This window comes from Rhipicephalus sanguineus, chromosome 1 (assembly GCF_013339695.2).
Source record: "Rhipicephalus sanguineus isolate Rsan-2018 chromosome 1, BIME_Rsan_1.4, whole genome shotgun sequence".
NCBI lineage: Eukaryota > Metazoa > Arthropoda > Arachnida > Ixodida > Ixodidae > Rhipicephalus > Rhipicephalus sanguineus.
The window spans coordinates 290,322,914-290,337,550 of NC_051176.1; the positions used below are offsets into that span (position 1 = coordinate 290,322,914).

Genomic DNA, 14,637 nt, shown 5'->3' on the forward strand with positions numbered 1-14,637 from the left:
AAGTTTTAGAAATACAGTCAACGGGGATTAGTTTGATCTATCGGATAACTCGATATCCAATTATTACTGGAATTATTGCACTGGCCGTGGCGACCGCATTTTCAGTGGAGGCAAAAATGCTTGAGGCCCGTGTACTTAGATTTAGGTGCATGTTAAAGAACCCCAGGTGGTCGAAATTTCCGGAGCCCTCCACTACGGCGTCCCTCATAATCATATCGTGGTCTTGGGACGTTCGACCCCGACAGTTAATGAATGAATTAATCACTGAAATTATTCCATTTTTGGGCGAATTTCGGTGCGCAAGTTCACTTCACGGCACTGCTTCACGATAGCGTAAGAAACACGCCTTGACAGCAATACACAGAGTACCTTTTTTTTAAAATTTTGTATTTTTCCATGGTTTGTTGGGGACGCGGGGTAATTGCAGGGGCGAGTTATACGTGAAAAAATGCAGTATATATATGTAAATAGCACCTCAAAATCATTATACACAGCTGTGTGTACTCGTCAGGTGCTGGAAGCGTGTTCTCTGTCTAGGCTCTAATGTCGGCCTTGTTTTTCAATATAGTCCTCAGTGTCCGTCGGCGTCCCGCGTCGCCAACACGAGACAAACCAAAGTAAATGAAATCATCACCAACATGATGTATCCCATAACTGGTTGACTTCATACTGCACTACGACGAACGTTTGCACGTAGTGGCACCATCTTAGGAGCTCCACGCATCTATTGGTCATAGGCATGCTGTCTGACAAGGCCTCCACCATTACTGGCACTCTGATCCCATTCACTTGGCACTTCAAAACATCCTTGCAGAGTTTCCAGATCTGATCAAGCCTTGTAACCTCACCCAGCCTTCTAATCATACCTGTAATGAACAACTACACATGGACCTCCAGTCTTGGCACAATATTTCACATTAAATGCATTTATGATGTACCGCAAGAAGCGTAGGTTTCCCATTTCCCTGGGGGGGGGGGGGGGGAATGGGACACCAACCTATCTGGACACTGAAGGTGGAACTCCGGATAAATCTGTCATTTTTTGTTATCAAACAATGGGAATTCATGCACATAAGGTTGATCCCAGAAGTACACCACACGTATGCTACAAGTGCAGCTGGTAAAATACGTGGCCCAAAGGAGGAAGTGTCTTCACCCCCACTCCCAAGCCCCATGCCTTGCCACCTGCCCCAAACTTGTCCACCCATGAACAAGTTCAGAGTGGGGAGCACACCACTTCACCCTCATAACTTGCGCCTTTGTGTGTACTCTCTCCTTATCATTGATTTCAATGTGATTGTGCACCAGATCTTACATGTGGTGTGCACGTGCCAAATTGTATATAGAGCTTCATTTTAGATGCCACAAAACGGCAATTTATTAATTTCAATCAATATTCAACCAACGTTTTTCACTAAGACTGCTATTTGAGCGAGCTAGAAAATTTCTACTGTTTTTACCCATTCTGAGTACAATTGTCAACAGTAAGAAACGCGAGAAAGAGCTCGGAGATGGATGTGCCAAAGGGCTGCACAAGCTTGTCACGCATTACACTGCTCATGAAATGGCCATGTTCACGAGTATGCCTACTGTAGCTATTTTCACTAAATATCATCTGATACTTACGCAAAAACATCGATTGACGGTTCCAATCTGCCATTGGGCCGATTTCTACCACCACATGACAAAACTTGCGTATGTGCCATGTGCTTGGCACAGCACATAATTGGACATGAAAAGGAGATTAAATGCAAATTTGCAAAATAAAGGTCCTGATGAACTTACGAATGCGGTCAATGAGCGGTGCTGCTTGGAATGTTTCAGCTTAGCACACGTAAGTCAATAGCAACGATGTTGCAATGTGAAAACAAAGTTAGCAGTTGCGAACTGGAACGAAATGGAGCACATTGAACCTGAACCCAAACTTAACCTGTATATTTTTTCATTTCGACACCTGGGATGGGACACATTACATTTGGGCATCAAATTACTTTTATCCAATGCTTGGGTTTCGCCAGTACACCTTGTGCCAATAAAGGCTTCTGCTGGCTTGAAGGCAGCCAGTGAACAATGCATTCTAAATGCTTGCAGAGTACACTTGTTACCCATTTCCCCATAGAAAGCATTTTCCATCTATACTGGTGGGTTTTCGCTATATTCAGCAAGGTTGATATACAGTAGAATCTCGGTGATACGAATCTCAAAGGCGAGTGCAAATAATCATATCACCCAAAATTTCGTGTGACCAAAACCTAGCAAAATCAGTTTTCGAACCACAATAAATGCACAAAACATTTATTTCCACCGAGAGAACTCTCCTACGTCTTTCAGGAACACACGCGAATGGAGCAATAAGGGAGGGTGCAGCTGGCTGCCGCAAACGCACACATCAAAGCTTCGTTCAAGGCCAACTGAAAACTAAATGCCAAAGTCCGCTACACCATAGTCATAAGCAACCTGTCAGGAACGCCAAAACACTTCAAGCCATTTTACGACTTTACTGCCTTTAATCTACCGCTGCATTAGCCACGTACCTTCGGAGCTGTGTAGTTGCTATCAATGATTGCGTCAATAGCACACGGGCCACGCATGTGCCTTCAAAACTACGTTGTTGCCATCTATGATCGTGTCTTCCAGTTTTGTCCGCAGCAGTTTCGGTAAACAGCAGCATCATTTGACTCAGTGAGCGTTGGATGCGCATGTATTTTCAGAGTTTCATCATTGCCATACATCATAACGTCAATAGCGACCACGGCTTCATCCACAGCGGTTGTGGCAAACAATAACAGTTGCGACTATGTGCACACTGGCCGTGTGCGTACTTCTGAACCTTCTGGAGCACGCTGCTCTCGGCCGTCGCTCGACGGTTTCGGTACCAAAGTTCGTATCACCCATCACGACGTGGAAAAGTGTTTAGAACATCCGAATTCCGGCCCAGTGGACACAATGAAATTCGGCCGAGAAATTTAATGAATTCGTATCAGACAGCTTCGCGTCACTCCGATTCTACTGTAGTTAAGGCTTTTATTACTACAGGGTGGGTGGAAAGTAATTCCCCCCTAGGAATTTTTTCTGACTACTATATTACTTCACCAATTTTATTGAAACAAAATGCATCTGGTTACTTACAATAGGAGAATTTATTACGTATCTTATTAATGCCATTGTAGGCATTAAAAAAGGCAGAAGTTCGGAGGAAGATGGAGATGGAAGATTGAAGGGGTGAAAAATTCGTCAACACAGGGTGTCGCAGGAACTGATGTTTCGAAGAGCGGACTTGCCTTCTTTCCCATAGTCCACCAAGACAAGTCTGCTTGTCAAAATGTCGGCTCCAGCAACACCCCGTGTTGACGAATTTTGCGTCCATTGTAGGCATCAGACATGACCTCTACGAAAGTTCTGGGTACAACCGCGATCACAAGTTTGGAGACCATGCAAGCCCGTGGCAGTGTACCTTATGGCAGTGTGCATGCTTGCGCCGTCTAACCTCTTGGTGCCTCCTGTCAAAAGTCTCACAGTGCGCATGCGCATCCATTATAGCTCGCTGGCCTGTTTGACTGCTTGCTGCATGCTGGTCGCTTATCTGAACTAGTCGCTGCCGCCACCAGTAGTTCTTATCAGGAAGCAGCGGCGGGGCAGCCTGGAACACCTCTGTCCGATCTCGGCTCTCTTTCCTAAGTACAGAAAATTGAAACGTTCCCAGCATAAAAGAATGTCGCGATCGAAAAAGCGCTGGGCATTCACTCGGCTATGCCGATGTGCGTTACCACGTCTTATAAAGCACTCTATGTTAATAAGTGTGGCAAAATGTTGCCCGCTCAGCAGACGCCTAAGCCCTCGTTGCTGACACTTCCATTTATCGCGAAAGGACCGAGCTCAAGCCTTTGACATGTAACTGCTGTGCCATCAGCAGGCATCAGCGGGCATGCACACTGCCACGGGCTCGCGTGATCTCCAAACTTATGATAGTGACTGTACATACCATATTTTCTCGCACATAACCTGCCCCTGCATATAACCCACACCTCTAACTCTAAAAAAAAGAGAAAAAACCCCTGCATATAACCCGCACCCCCACTTTTTAAGCACATTTTTCCGTTTTTCGGTGCAGGTTATACGCGAGAAAATACGGTACGTTATTCGGGACACATTTTCTAGGACACTGATTGGGACGTCGTGTCCCATAAAATGGCCTGCAAGGAGTCCAGACGTCCTGCGACTTCTTCCTCTGGGGGTCCCGGCCGCAGCAGCTGTATTTTCAATGGCGGCAAATAAGCTAGAGGCCCATGTACTTATATTTAGGTGCACGTTAAAGGGACACTAAAGAGAAACAATGAATCGGTTTAGATTGATAAATTGTACTTTGAGAACTATAAGGTCGTTAATTTCGCCATCATAGGTCTATTAATAACAGAGAAAATGAAGTTCAAAGTTTCATTCTTAAATTTCGCGCCAAAAATCTCCATGCGTGACGTCACGGATTTCGAAGTGTATTTCTCGTATTTTGGGGCCACGGCTCAACAAAATTTCCTCAAACTTGGTATGTTAACTCTATGGCCCTCTCAGAGAGGACGGTGTACTTCATTTTCACCGTTAAGGAACTAAGGCACTTGTAGGCGCCGTCAAAATATGTGACGTCACGGCGAATAGCGCGGAAACTTCAAGGTGGCGTCGCCACCCACATTTTCTTTTTGCGCAATTTCTTGCTTACTAAGCGTCTTCTCGGAGCAAGCGTGGCGTTTTTGGTATCGTGAAAGAGTACTTTACTAATATGAGAAAAATCGTTTCGCTATTTATGTCCCTTTAAAAAACCCCAGGTGGTCAAAATTTCCAGAGCCCTCCACTACGACATCTCTCATAATCATATCGCGGTTTTAGGACGTTAAACCCCAACAATTATTATTATTATGCTCTGGGGGTGGCCTAAAGACGAAGTTTATGACACAACACAGTTTTTGGAAATGTACCACAGCAATATCCGTAGAAGTCTGTAGCAAACATCTCTAATCAGTAAGCCTTAATTTTCTCCGCTAGTGACCAATCGATTTCTACCAAATAAGTTCAAAAGAATGCATTGATAGTTGCATTACCTATTTAACAAATAAATGCATGGATAAGTGTGAGTGAATACAGATGGCGAAGGCACAGAGACCAACAGACACAGGTGCCAACAAATGGCTGTGCATTTATTAGTATACAGCAGCTCCCCTGGTTTTCTTTGATTTAGTTTGGCAAATCAGGAGGAAAAAAATTCGCAACAAGTGCTCGCAGGCCAGGTTATCATTGCTAGACTCATTTACATACGGTGCAGAACAGAGGCCTTCCCCAGCAATCTCCATATTGCTTCAACCGACTTCATGCTATTCCTGCAGGTTTTGGCACACTACCCAATCCTCTGCTGCTAATTGAATTTCCCTTCCCTTGCATTCATTCTATTCCATAACGGTTCTCCTAGATCCATTAAATGGCTTACCAACCCCAGTTCTTGTTCATTTGAACTAGACTATCGCTACCACCCTTTTGGTCTATTCCACATCTGTAATTCCTGTTGTTTTCATTATGCCCATAATTTTTCATTCCACCACTCGCTGTAGTCCTTAGCTTTTTTGTTAGCTTCCAAGTTTTTCCCCATAGGCTAGTACTGGCAGACTGCGACAATCGTGCACTTTCTTTACAAGCCACTAGTCATATCATGGGAATGTGCTGTGCGTGTGCTCAGGCCTATTTTCACTCTAAAAATTTTCCTATCATGGCCAAGGTTCCCAGTAACTAAATGCATCACTCATAAATCTTCATAAAAAAATTATGCGAAGGCAAACTACCATCCTGGCTGGCAACTTCACTAGGTCTTTCTTGCAAAAAAAAAAAAAAAGTCAAATATACAAATGTACCCTTGAAAACCACATTATAAATGGCAACACAGCAATCGGGTGCAAACTTTAAAATAAAGTTTAGTCTTCATTTTCTTTAGTAATAATCAGTAAGTCACCATTAAAGAAATGTAGTCTTGACAGAACATCCAACTGATCTGGAATCAGTCTATAACATGCCTGTCAGAAACTAAACAGGTTGCCTGACAAATGCATCCCAAAATTGTGTTGGCCACTCGGCTATGGTATTTCAATCATGGCATCCTGCAGTTAAGGAATTTTTTTCAAAGAGCATATTTGCGATAGCAGGCAATGATTCAAGGTGCTATGGCATGTGTAACATCACAGGCCCTCCAAAGTCCAGAGCAATCCTGAAAGCTGTAAAAGAATCCTCTTTAATTGCAATTTAAATATTTCCCTCGTACATACAAGACTGTATATATACATAGAAAAATAGAAACACCGTCAACAAATGCACTTTGGATTTGCTGGCATCCTGTGTTGGCACCAAATGTTGCTTTGAACCTTACAAGGCACCGAAATTGGCAGAGTAGGATCACCTGATGGTGTTGTGTTAATATATGCACAATGTATACAGAACTTTTCAGCAATCCCTCTGTGGACACCAGTAACCATATTGGCACTAACTGAGTATCTGCAGATGATTGTCAAGTATTATTCAACAGTGAAATTAGCACCCAGATAAAAGAAAAATGACTAAGGTATGTACAGACACATATTGGCCTTTGTTACCATTTTGCCTGGGTGCATGAATGCTTTTTAACAAAACTTTTTAATACCTCAAAACACAATAGCCATCTCTTGCACTGCCTTATCCAGTTCACTGTTCACTAAATATGTATTTTTATTCTCTTTCTCACTGCATTACTCCCACTACAATGGACAAAATGTGCCTAGTACAACAGACGTTAAGGCAACACGTACTTGCTCCTACAAGTACTACAAAGGATACAGCTGTGTACATCGCTACACAGCATTAGATTATTTATTAAGCACTAAGTATGTACGAATATTACACAAAATCACATTTGGCTGGAAGAATATACTTTTTTAAAAGAGGGCGCTTCTACTTCAGACCTGATGTAGAAACATTTTCCTCAAAATAGGGGCAGAAAGAACGAATCGGAATGAGACTCCCAGCTAGAGAAGCAAAATAACGAAACTAGAGCGCCGTTTTACTGGCTTCAACATATGCAAAGCGTGACACAAACAGCAAAAAAAAAGAAAAGAATTATTTGACTATGACTTAAAAACATTGCTCTCAAGAAATGAAGAAAGCAGTATACACAATCACTTACAATGCAGTCTTTATGATACAGTTGTGCAGCACAGCACACTGCGCGACTGTACCAACAGCTCACCCAAGGTAATGTTAATCACATGCTAGCACAAATAGGTACCATTTACACTGAACATGAACACTGTGCTTTGTTACAATTGAGATGCAAAATAATAATAATAACACCAAAAAAGTGGTGCTTGAACACCTGGGGCAATGAGTGACCAAATATGTTACATACACTTGGCAGTCCTAACAGCCACCTCTTCCATCACCCAAGAGACAGCTACATTAATATGCACAAACTATATGAGAGACCAGATTGACACAATCTCTTTTGGCAGGTCCTCACAAAGTAAACTATTCTTATTAAAACAAAACTGCACACATTAGTTACACGTAATTAAACTTGGCAAGTCCACAGGGTGGGCTCTTTTATTGGAAATAGAGGTCAAATGGATAACAGATGCCATATTGACTCAATTCTAACATGAATGCCATTGCAACGCAGCAGCAACTCTCACGCCGGGGAAAAAAAAAAGTACATCCTTGATTGTAATATGCAACATTCATTGCCAAAATTCATAATATTCGTGTAAGCAATGCAGAAATCAACTCTGGCACACTGCAGCACAAAAAACACACACCGGATGGCACACGAACGGCGACAACGGGCGCTGAACTTGCAACAGCCTTTATTGGAAAGACCGCACATATATTTATGCTGTCCGACGCAGACGGGGAGAGTATCTGCGGGAGAGTTGTGTAAGTGTGCCGTCCCTACAACTAACTGATAAAGAGATGGCGTACCTACACATGTGTAGTGGATGACGTCTGCGTCGGACAGCATAAATATATGTGCAATTTTTCCAATAAAGGTTGTCGCATTTCAGCGCTCGTCGTCGTCGTTCGTGAGTCGTCCGATGTGCGTTTTTTTTTTTTTTGAGCTGCAGTGTGCCAGGATTATGTACCAATAAGCCCAACTCGACACTTCAAGCAAAAATCAACACAACGAGCCAAACCTACTTACAACAATCAGGTGCCATGAAAATTTCATTGTTATGACCATGTTGCACAGAAAAAAAGTTAGGGAGAGGGGGTGGCAGAGCTGCTGCTGCTGCTACTACAATGGTGGTGCAGGTGCCTGTTGCCTCCTGCATGTTAGAACAGAGTAAATACTACAGCACATAGAGTGGTCTAAGTGAGTTAGTGCTCTGCACAAAATACCTTGCGTAGCTGACCAACTAGCCTGCAACTCGGATGTACAGGCACTTAGCAAAATAAAATTTGTAACACCAGTTACAGCCACCGCAGGGAAGATTACCATGAATTTTACTCTGTATGAAATAATTATGCTGCACTGCAGCTGAAGTTTTATATAAACATTGCAGCTAAAGTTTCATATAAGCTAGTCCAACATGCTAGCATGGTATATGCATGAATGTTCACGTAACAGTTTAGAATATGGTTCACAAAAATAATGTGGCATATGCTCCCTCAACCATGCTTTACCACTGAGGCCAAATGCCAGCAAGGCACCACTATGCAGGTCCGAGCTCAAGCAAACAGCACACTCACTTTAAGATGGTACATGAAATACAAGAGGATATACACTAAGTATATTCCTCCTATTTGTTAGCAGTCTTGGTACACCTTGTGTTTGTAAAAGTATGCACAATTTCACCAGTTTATCATCAGCACCATTACCACAAGCTGAAGAACCCAGCACAGAAATCTACAACCTCAGACAAAACTGATGTTGCAGTCATGATTGGTTAAGGAAGTCTTGGTAGGGATGTGTACAAAGTCTCCATGCTCCAGAGGCTTGGCTGTTAGACCTGGCTCCTCGTCATCTGACAGGTAGCCTCCTTGAGGTCGAGAAGGTGGTCGTGGTGGGGGTCCTCGCTGCTTTGCCTTGGGAGGCAAAGGCGGTGGGGGAGATGGTGCTGCTGAATCCAGGTTTCGGACCAGCTCACGGCACACCCATAAGTCACGTGCATCTGTAAGAAAGCATCAAAAGAGGCACCCACTTAGTGTGCCTTAAAAGCCTTTCACTGGCTGTGAATATCAAGCTGTTTCTTACAAAATAATGCCATACAACAGAAAGTATCTTTAAAGCTTACTTTTTGAGGACATGATTGCAGGGCTGCACAGAAGTGCTGTTCAGTCAAGAATTCCTAATATGTACTTAATAAGGCTTTGTATCACAGAGCTGAACAACTGTCTATAAAAGAAACAGTACTGGAAGGCCCTGGGTTGTGGGGGGTTCCAGACTGTAGAGGCCACAGCCATGCATTACCTCACTCCACATTTTCTGCTGATTTTAGCTAACTCATTTCAAGTTGTGCAGCTTAGTTCAGGCTTTTTTGTTTCAAACCATTGCATTTAGAACTTTTATGCACTTGAGTAAAAATGTCTTTTGAAAAGCAACATTCTGTTCATAATGTTTTGAGGAAAAATCAAAACAAAACCTTCAACGGTGAACACACCTCAAACGGTATACAGTTAAACATCAACGTGCTGAAGTCTGTCAAATCAGCACTATAGTCTTTGTTATAATTAATATGACCTTTTCTTTGCAGAATAAAGTCAGTGACTAATTAAAAAAACATTTTTTTAACGCAGAATAAGCAAAGAAATATGTACGCATACAAACAGCCCAACAAAATAATGTTCAAAACATAAAAACATATACATTTTGTTGAACCTCAGAGCCTACAAACACATTTACGGTTTGATGAAATCCCCTTCACAGCAGCCGCATAGCACTCAGAAAGCTGAAAGTCATGCAGGTGCAACGCACTATGTTATCGGTGTAAATGAGGCTTTCGTATTTAATACAATGTCACAGCTTGTTAACATGACCTAAGATCAACAAAACCCAGAGTGGCACAGCATCAAATGCTATGACGCTCACTGAAAAGAAACATTGCTCGCCACATAGTCTGATGAATGCAGAATTGGAAAGCATCACAAGAAATGAGAACACTATCCATTTTAGAAATCACATGAAAGCGAGGTGACAACCTAAATTTTGCCAACTTTGTTTATCGCTATCATATTTCCTGCTTTGCAGCACCAAGCGCGCATTTTGTCTAAATGTCAGGACCTGAGCAACACACAGTACAATGGTCGCCGTTGGTTCAACAGAAGTTTTGCAAGTCTGTTTTATCCCAGTGCATGAACATGACCTTATGTAGTAGACACAAAAAATCATTGAAACATAGCACATGGCTTCAAGCTATGTGCCAGAAGAAGTACATAAAGGTTTACCTGCAAGTTCAGTTTATAAAACCTAGAACATTCACAACAGAAATAGATTCACCCAGCAGCAACCTAAGCTGCAAATATACAAAAGTGGTACATTAAAATGTTTAAAAGGCATAGCAGAACTATTCATTTCAAGGCGGCGTTATTAACAACCAGTGCCTCTGCTCTTTGTGATGATACTTTTTCCAAGGTGTCAAGCTAGCATGCCAGCTCTGCAGACTGGTGTATTGCAAAAAGAACTCGATCCCTGGGCCTCTGACAAAGCGAAAGTAGAGAGTGTTCTGTTCTTGCCTTGCCACCTGCATAATGCTGTGTGTACAGGAAACAAAGCTAATGTTAGGAGACCTGGCAAAAGAATGAGAGTTCACGATCGGCAACCAAACCCTAGAACCTGTACAAGTGCATGTATATCAAGGTGAATTACTAACAGGGGAACCTACTTATGTAAAGGAAGTTCACCGAATAAGGATGGGATGGTGAGCATATGGTAGACATTTGCAACTCATAACCAGCTACTTACCACTGTGTCCAAAGCAGAAAGCACACAACCATGTTATATTGCCAGTACTCAAACATGGTGCAGAAACTTCGAGAATAAGAAAGAAACACAAGAAAAAAGTTAGGAACTATGCAGCATGCGATGAAATGGAAAATGACAAGTGTGACATTAACAGAGAGGAAAAGAGCATAATGCATCAGAGAATAAACAGGGGTAGCAGATACCCTTGTTGCCATTAAGAGAAAAAAAATTGGACTTGGGCAGTCACATAATTGCAAAGGTCAGAAAGGTCGGATTCAGTTAGAGCAACAGAATTGATACCAAGAGCTGGGATACATAGCCGAGGACAGCAGAGAGCTAGGTGGGGTGATGAAATTAAAAAATTTCCGGGCATAAGGTGCAACTGGCTCATGCAGGACAGTTAAATTGGAGACCACTGGGAGAGGCCAAAGTGTGCTTCCCAGTCTTTCGGTACAAAAAAAAAAAAATCGTGAATTGTAACCTTTTCCAAGGGCTAGAAAGAACAACAAAACACACCTGCTGAGCTCCTTCTACCTTGTCCTGTCATCTACTGGTATTTACAAATCCACTAGCCCAATTTAGCACTCTCATACCTCTCCAAGTCCTGGGATTTAACGCCTCTAACGAAGAGCTCACCTGTTGTTATCAAATAGAAATGGAAGTGTGCGAGCCTCAGGATACCACTCACCGTCTCTTTCCCTGGGGCTTGTCTCCCTCTGCCGCAAGCGTTCTACAAGAGGGCTCTTCTCGATGGTTGTCCGTAGTGCAGAGGGAGGCAGGTACATGCCATGGCTCTTCCCACACTGGCGTAGCTCCACCTGTGTACAAGCGCATTCAGACAGCATATTTATTTCCTTTTCAAACTCATTTACTAAATTTGCCCTCCCTATCACTTTTAAAAGCTCACTTAAGTTGTATTGTGACCTTATAGCACAGATTCTGTGCTGTGAGAAACAAGCTCAAATTGTTGTATGGAATAGGAAAACAATGAAAAGCCCCCAAGTCTATCTGGGGACTTCATGAAACATTATTCAACCATCAAGCCTCTTTTGCTGGTGGTGACGGTGCATGCCTTATAGCAGTGGTTCTCAAATGGGGGTCCGCGGACCCAGGGGTTCCGCGAAGCCATTTTTGGGGATCCGCGAACCCTATCCTTGAAAAAAAAAAAAAAAAAAAAAAAAAAAAAAAAAAAAAAAAAAGCGTTTTTCTGAGGCACACACTATTTCGTGACAGCGGCCCCTTCTGATCTTTGGTATGCTACACTGCATAAAACATGTGCGTTGCGGCGGAGCTGGCTGATGTTTCCCCAACTCCATGAGGTGGTTGTAAAGCTTTTGTTGCAGTTTTCTACGACATATGCACGCGAGCATAATTTTTCTAGACTTGCATATTTGAAGAGCAAAGATAGCTAGAAATAGGTTGAATGCGGCTGCAGACCGCATAACTTATTGACAAGCTGATGAGATCAAATTGACGTGACACTTTAGTTTCACCATACTTCGCCCGGGAGAAATAAATGCATCTATTTCACGCTGTAGGTCGCGTTAATTCATGACCCCCCCCCCCCTTCACTTTTACTCACTGCAAGGGGTCCCTCATCACTTCCAGCGGTCCACAAGGGGTCCCTGAAACATCCATGACTGAGAACCACTGCCTTATAGTATCACATACTCGTTTATGATGCAGTAACACTAAGCAAATATGACACTGACAAGATGCCAACGATCAGCCCACCATCACCAAACATTCTGCCGAGAACATCTGACCATACTAGACTGACAACATGTCCCACAACTGTAAAACTTGTGTAGTGATGGGGTTTCATGCCAAAACTTATAACAAGGCTTTTGAATCTGTTACCACTAAAAGCACTAGGTATATGTAAAGAAAATACATACTCATCTTGGTTGAAACAGCACTCGCGAAACAACGACGAAGTATAACAAAATGCAGGTTTTCTTATAGTTCGTCGTCATTTCGAGAGCGCTGTTTCAACCAAGATGAACGCATATCAACTCACTCAAGCTTCCATTCTTATAAAATACATACTCTTGAATACCTTAGTACTCTACCAAAGAACCTGTACACCAGACACTTATTTAGCTTATACAGAGCATATGTACTCAGAAACCTTAACCTGGAAAAGAGAGACATGAATGGAAAATGGAGGAACAAAGGTAATGAACTTATGGTTGGTTGGTTGGCTGGTTTATGGAGTTTAACGTCCCAAAACGATTGAGGCTGTGAGAGATGCAAAGTAATGAACTTACGATATGCAGATGACACTACCCTGCAAGCAGGAAGTATAGACTGGCGTGGTTTTTCAAGAATCCCATGGACTGCTAAATGAATAAATATCTCGGTCATAACGGAGATCAATTTTGAATGTTTTTTTTAAGTAAAAGTAATGAAACTGACACTTTCTTACTTTGGTCATGTCATGCAAGCTACCAGTTCAATGGAGCAAAAATCTATATTTGCCAAAGTACATGGTCAGAATACAAGGCCACCCATGCACGTGATGGTTAGATGTTAATCCGAAAATCAGAGGGGAACATCCAGGCAAGTTTAATAACGTGCATTAGATAAGTCTCAATCACGGTCACATAAGCGTTTTTCAATCTGTCCGGTATTCTGGTATCGCAAAGGCGTATCGTAATACCGGATAGTGTGTGCCATAGCTGCTGCCACGTCAAGCAGCTATTGAGGATAAAAAACAGCTAACAAACACGTAATCTATGTCCGCCAAGATTCCGGAAGTGCCCAACACCACTTGCTAAGCCAACAGCATCGATTATTTAAGTATGGCTCTCGAAAATGGTGCCAAATCGACACAAATACTTTGTTGTCAAAGCTTAAAGGGGCCATGACACCCAATTTTCGCTCATAATATATGTTACGTGGGTTAATCCTTGGGTGTTCATGAATAATCTGGCGAAATATCAGCGCATTTGGTCGAGAACTTAAGTTATAACGAGCATTTTTGAAAACACGCAGGCAGCCCGAGAGTCTGACAACAGTGGCGAACAAGCGAGCCGTGACGTAACAAGCCACTTGTTTTGCAAGCGCCTGTATTCCGGCCAACGTTGTTTCGTGGTCAGCTGCACGTGCAATGAAGCTATTAGAGCTTTCTTCAGTTTGGCATTGAAAAGTGAACGTTTTACAACGGCTGAAACTAAAGTAGAAGACGACGGCTCCACTCCATGAAGCACATGACGTCGCACATGCCATGACAAATGGCGGTCGCCGGCAGTGGGCGGGGTTTATAACCGACGATTTCTACGACTCCCTTTGCAAAGAAATATTCTTTTACAGTCCATTTTTCATGCATGTAAAGGCACAATAGACCCTCTACTTCTATATTTCTCTGAAAACCGCAATTCGGTGGGCGACCGTGTCACAGCCCCTTTAAAGGGGCCCCGCAACACTTTTCGAGCAGGGTCAAAAAGCGCTGCCAATCGGTAGTCGAGGCTCCCGAGAACACGCGAGCCAAATATTATAGCGATGCGCACGGCCTGGAATTTACAATAAATTCTCAAAGTCAGCTGAAAATCGCTCCCTCTTCTCTCGACAAATGATGTATTAGTCCGCAAAATATGACGCGATTGTCGGCAGTTCCACCATTGGCTGATGTTATAATCACGATAACACCCTCATTATTACTTTCGTTGTTAATT

At 42.7% G+C, this 14,637-nt stretch overlaps 1 protein-coding gene across 1 annotated transcript in view; it reads right to left on the reverse strand.

Moving 5' to 3' along the window:
* Positions 1-6,251: 6,251 nt before the first annotated feature.
* LOC119379241 (regulator of G-protein signaling loco) overlaps positions 6,252-14,637 on the reverse strand; it is a 54,957-nt gene continuing 46,571 nt past the window's right edge. The window contains exons 13-14 of the mRNA XM_037648479.2: positions 11,649-11,778; positions 6,252-9,170 (exon numbers count right to left, since the gene is read on the reverse strand). Coding sequence (XP_037504407.1) covers positions 8,914-9,170; positions 11,649-11,778 — 387 coding nt within the window. The 3' untranslated portion in view covers positions 6,252-8,913. The remainder of the gene's footprint in view (positions 9,171-11,648; positions 11,779-14,637) is intronic.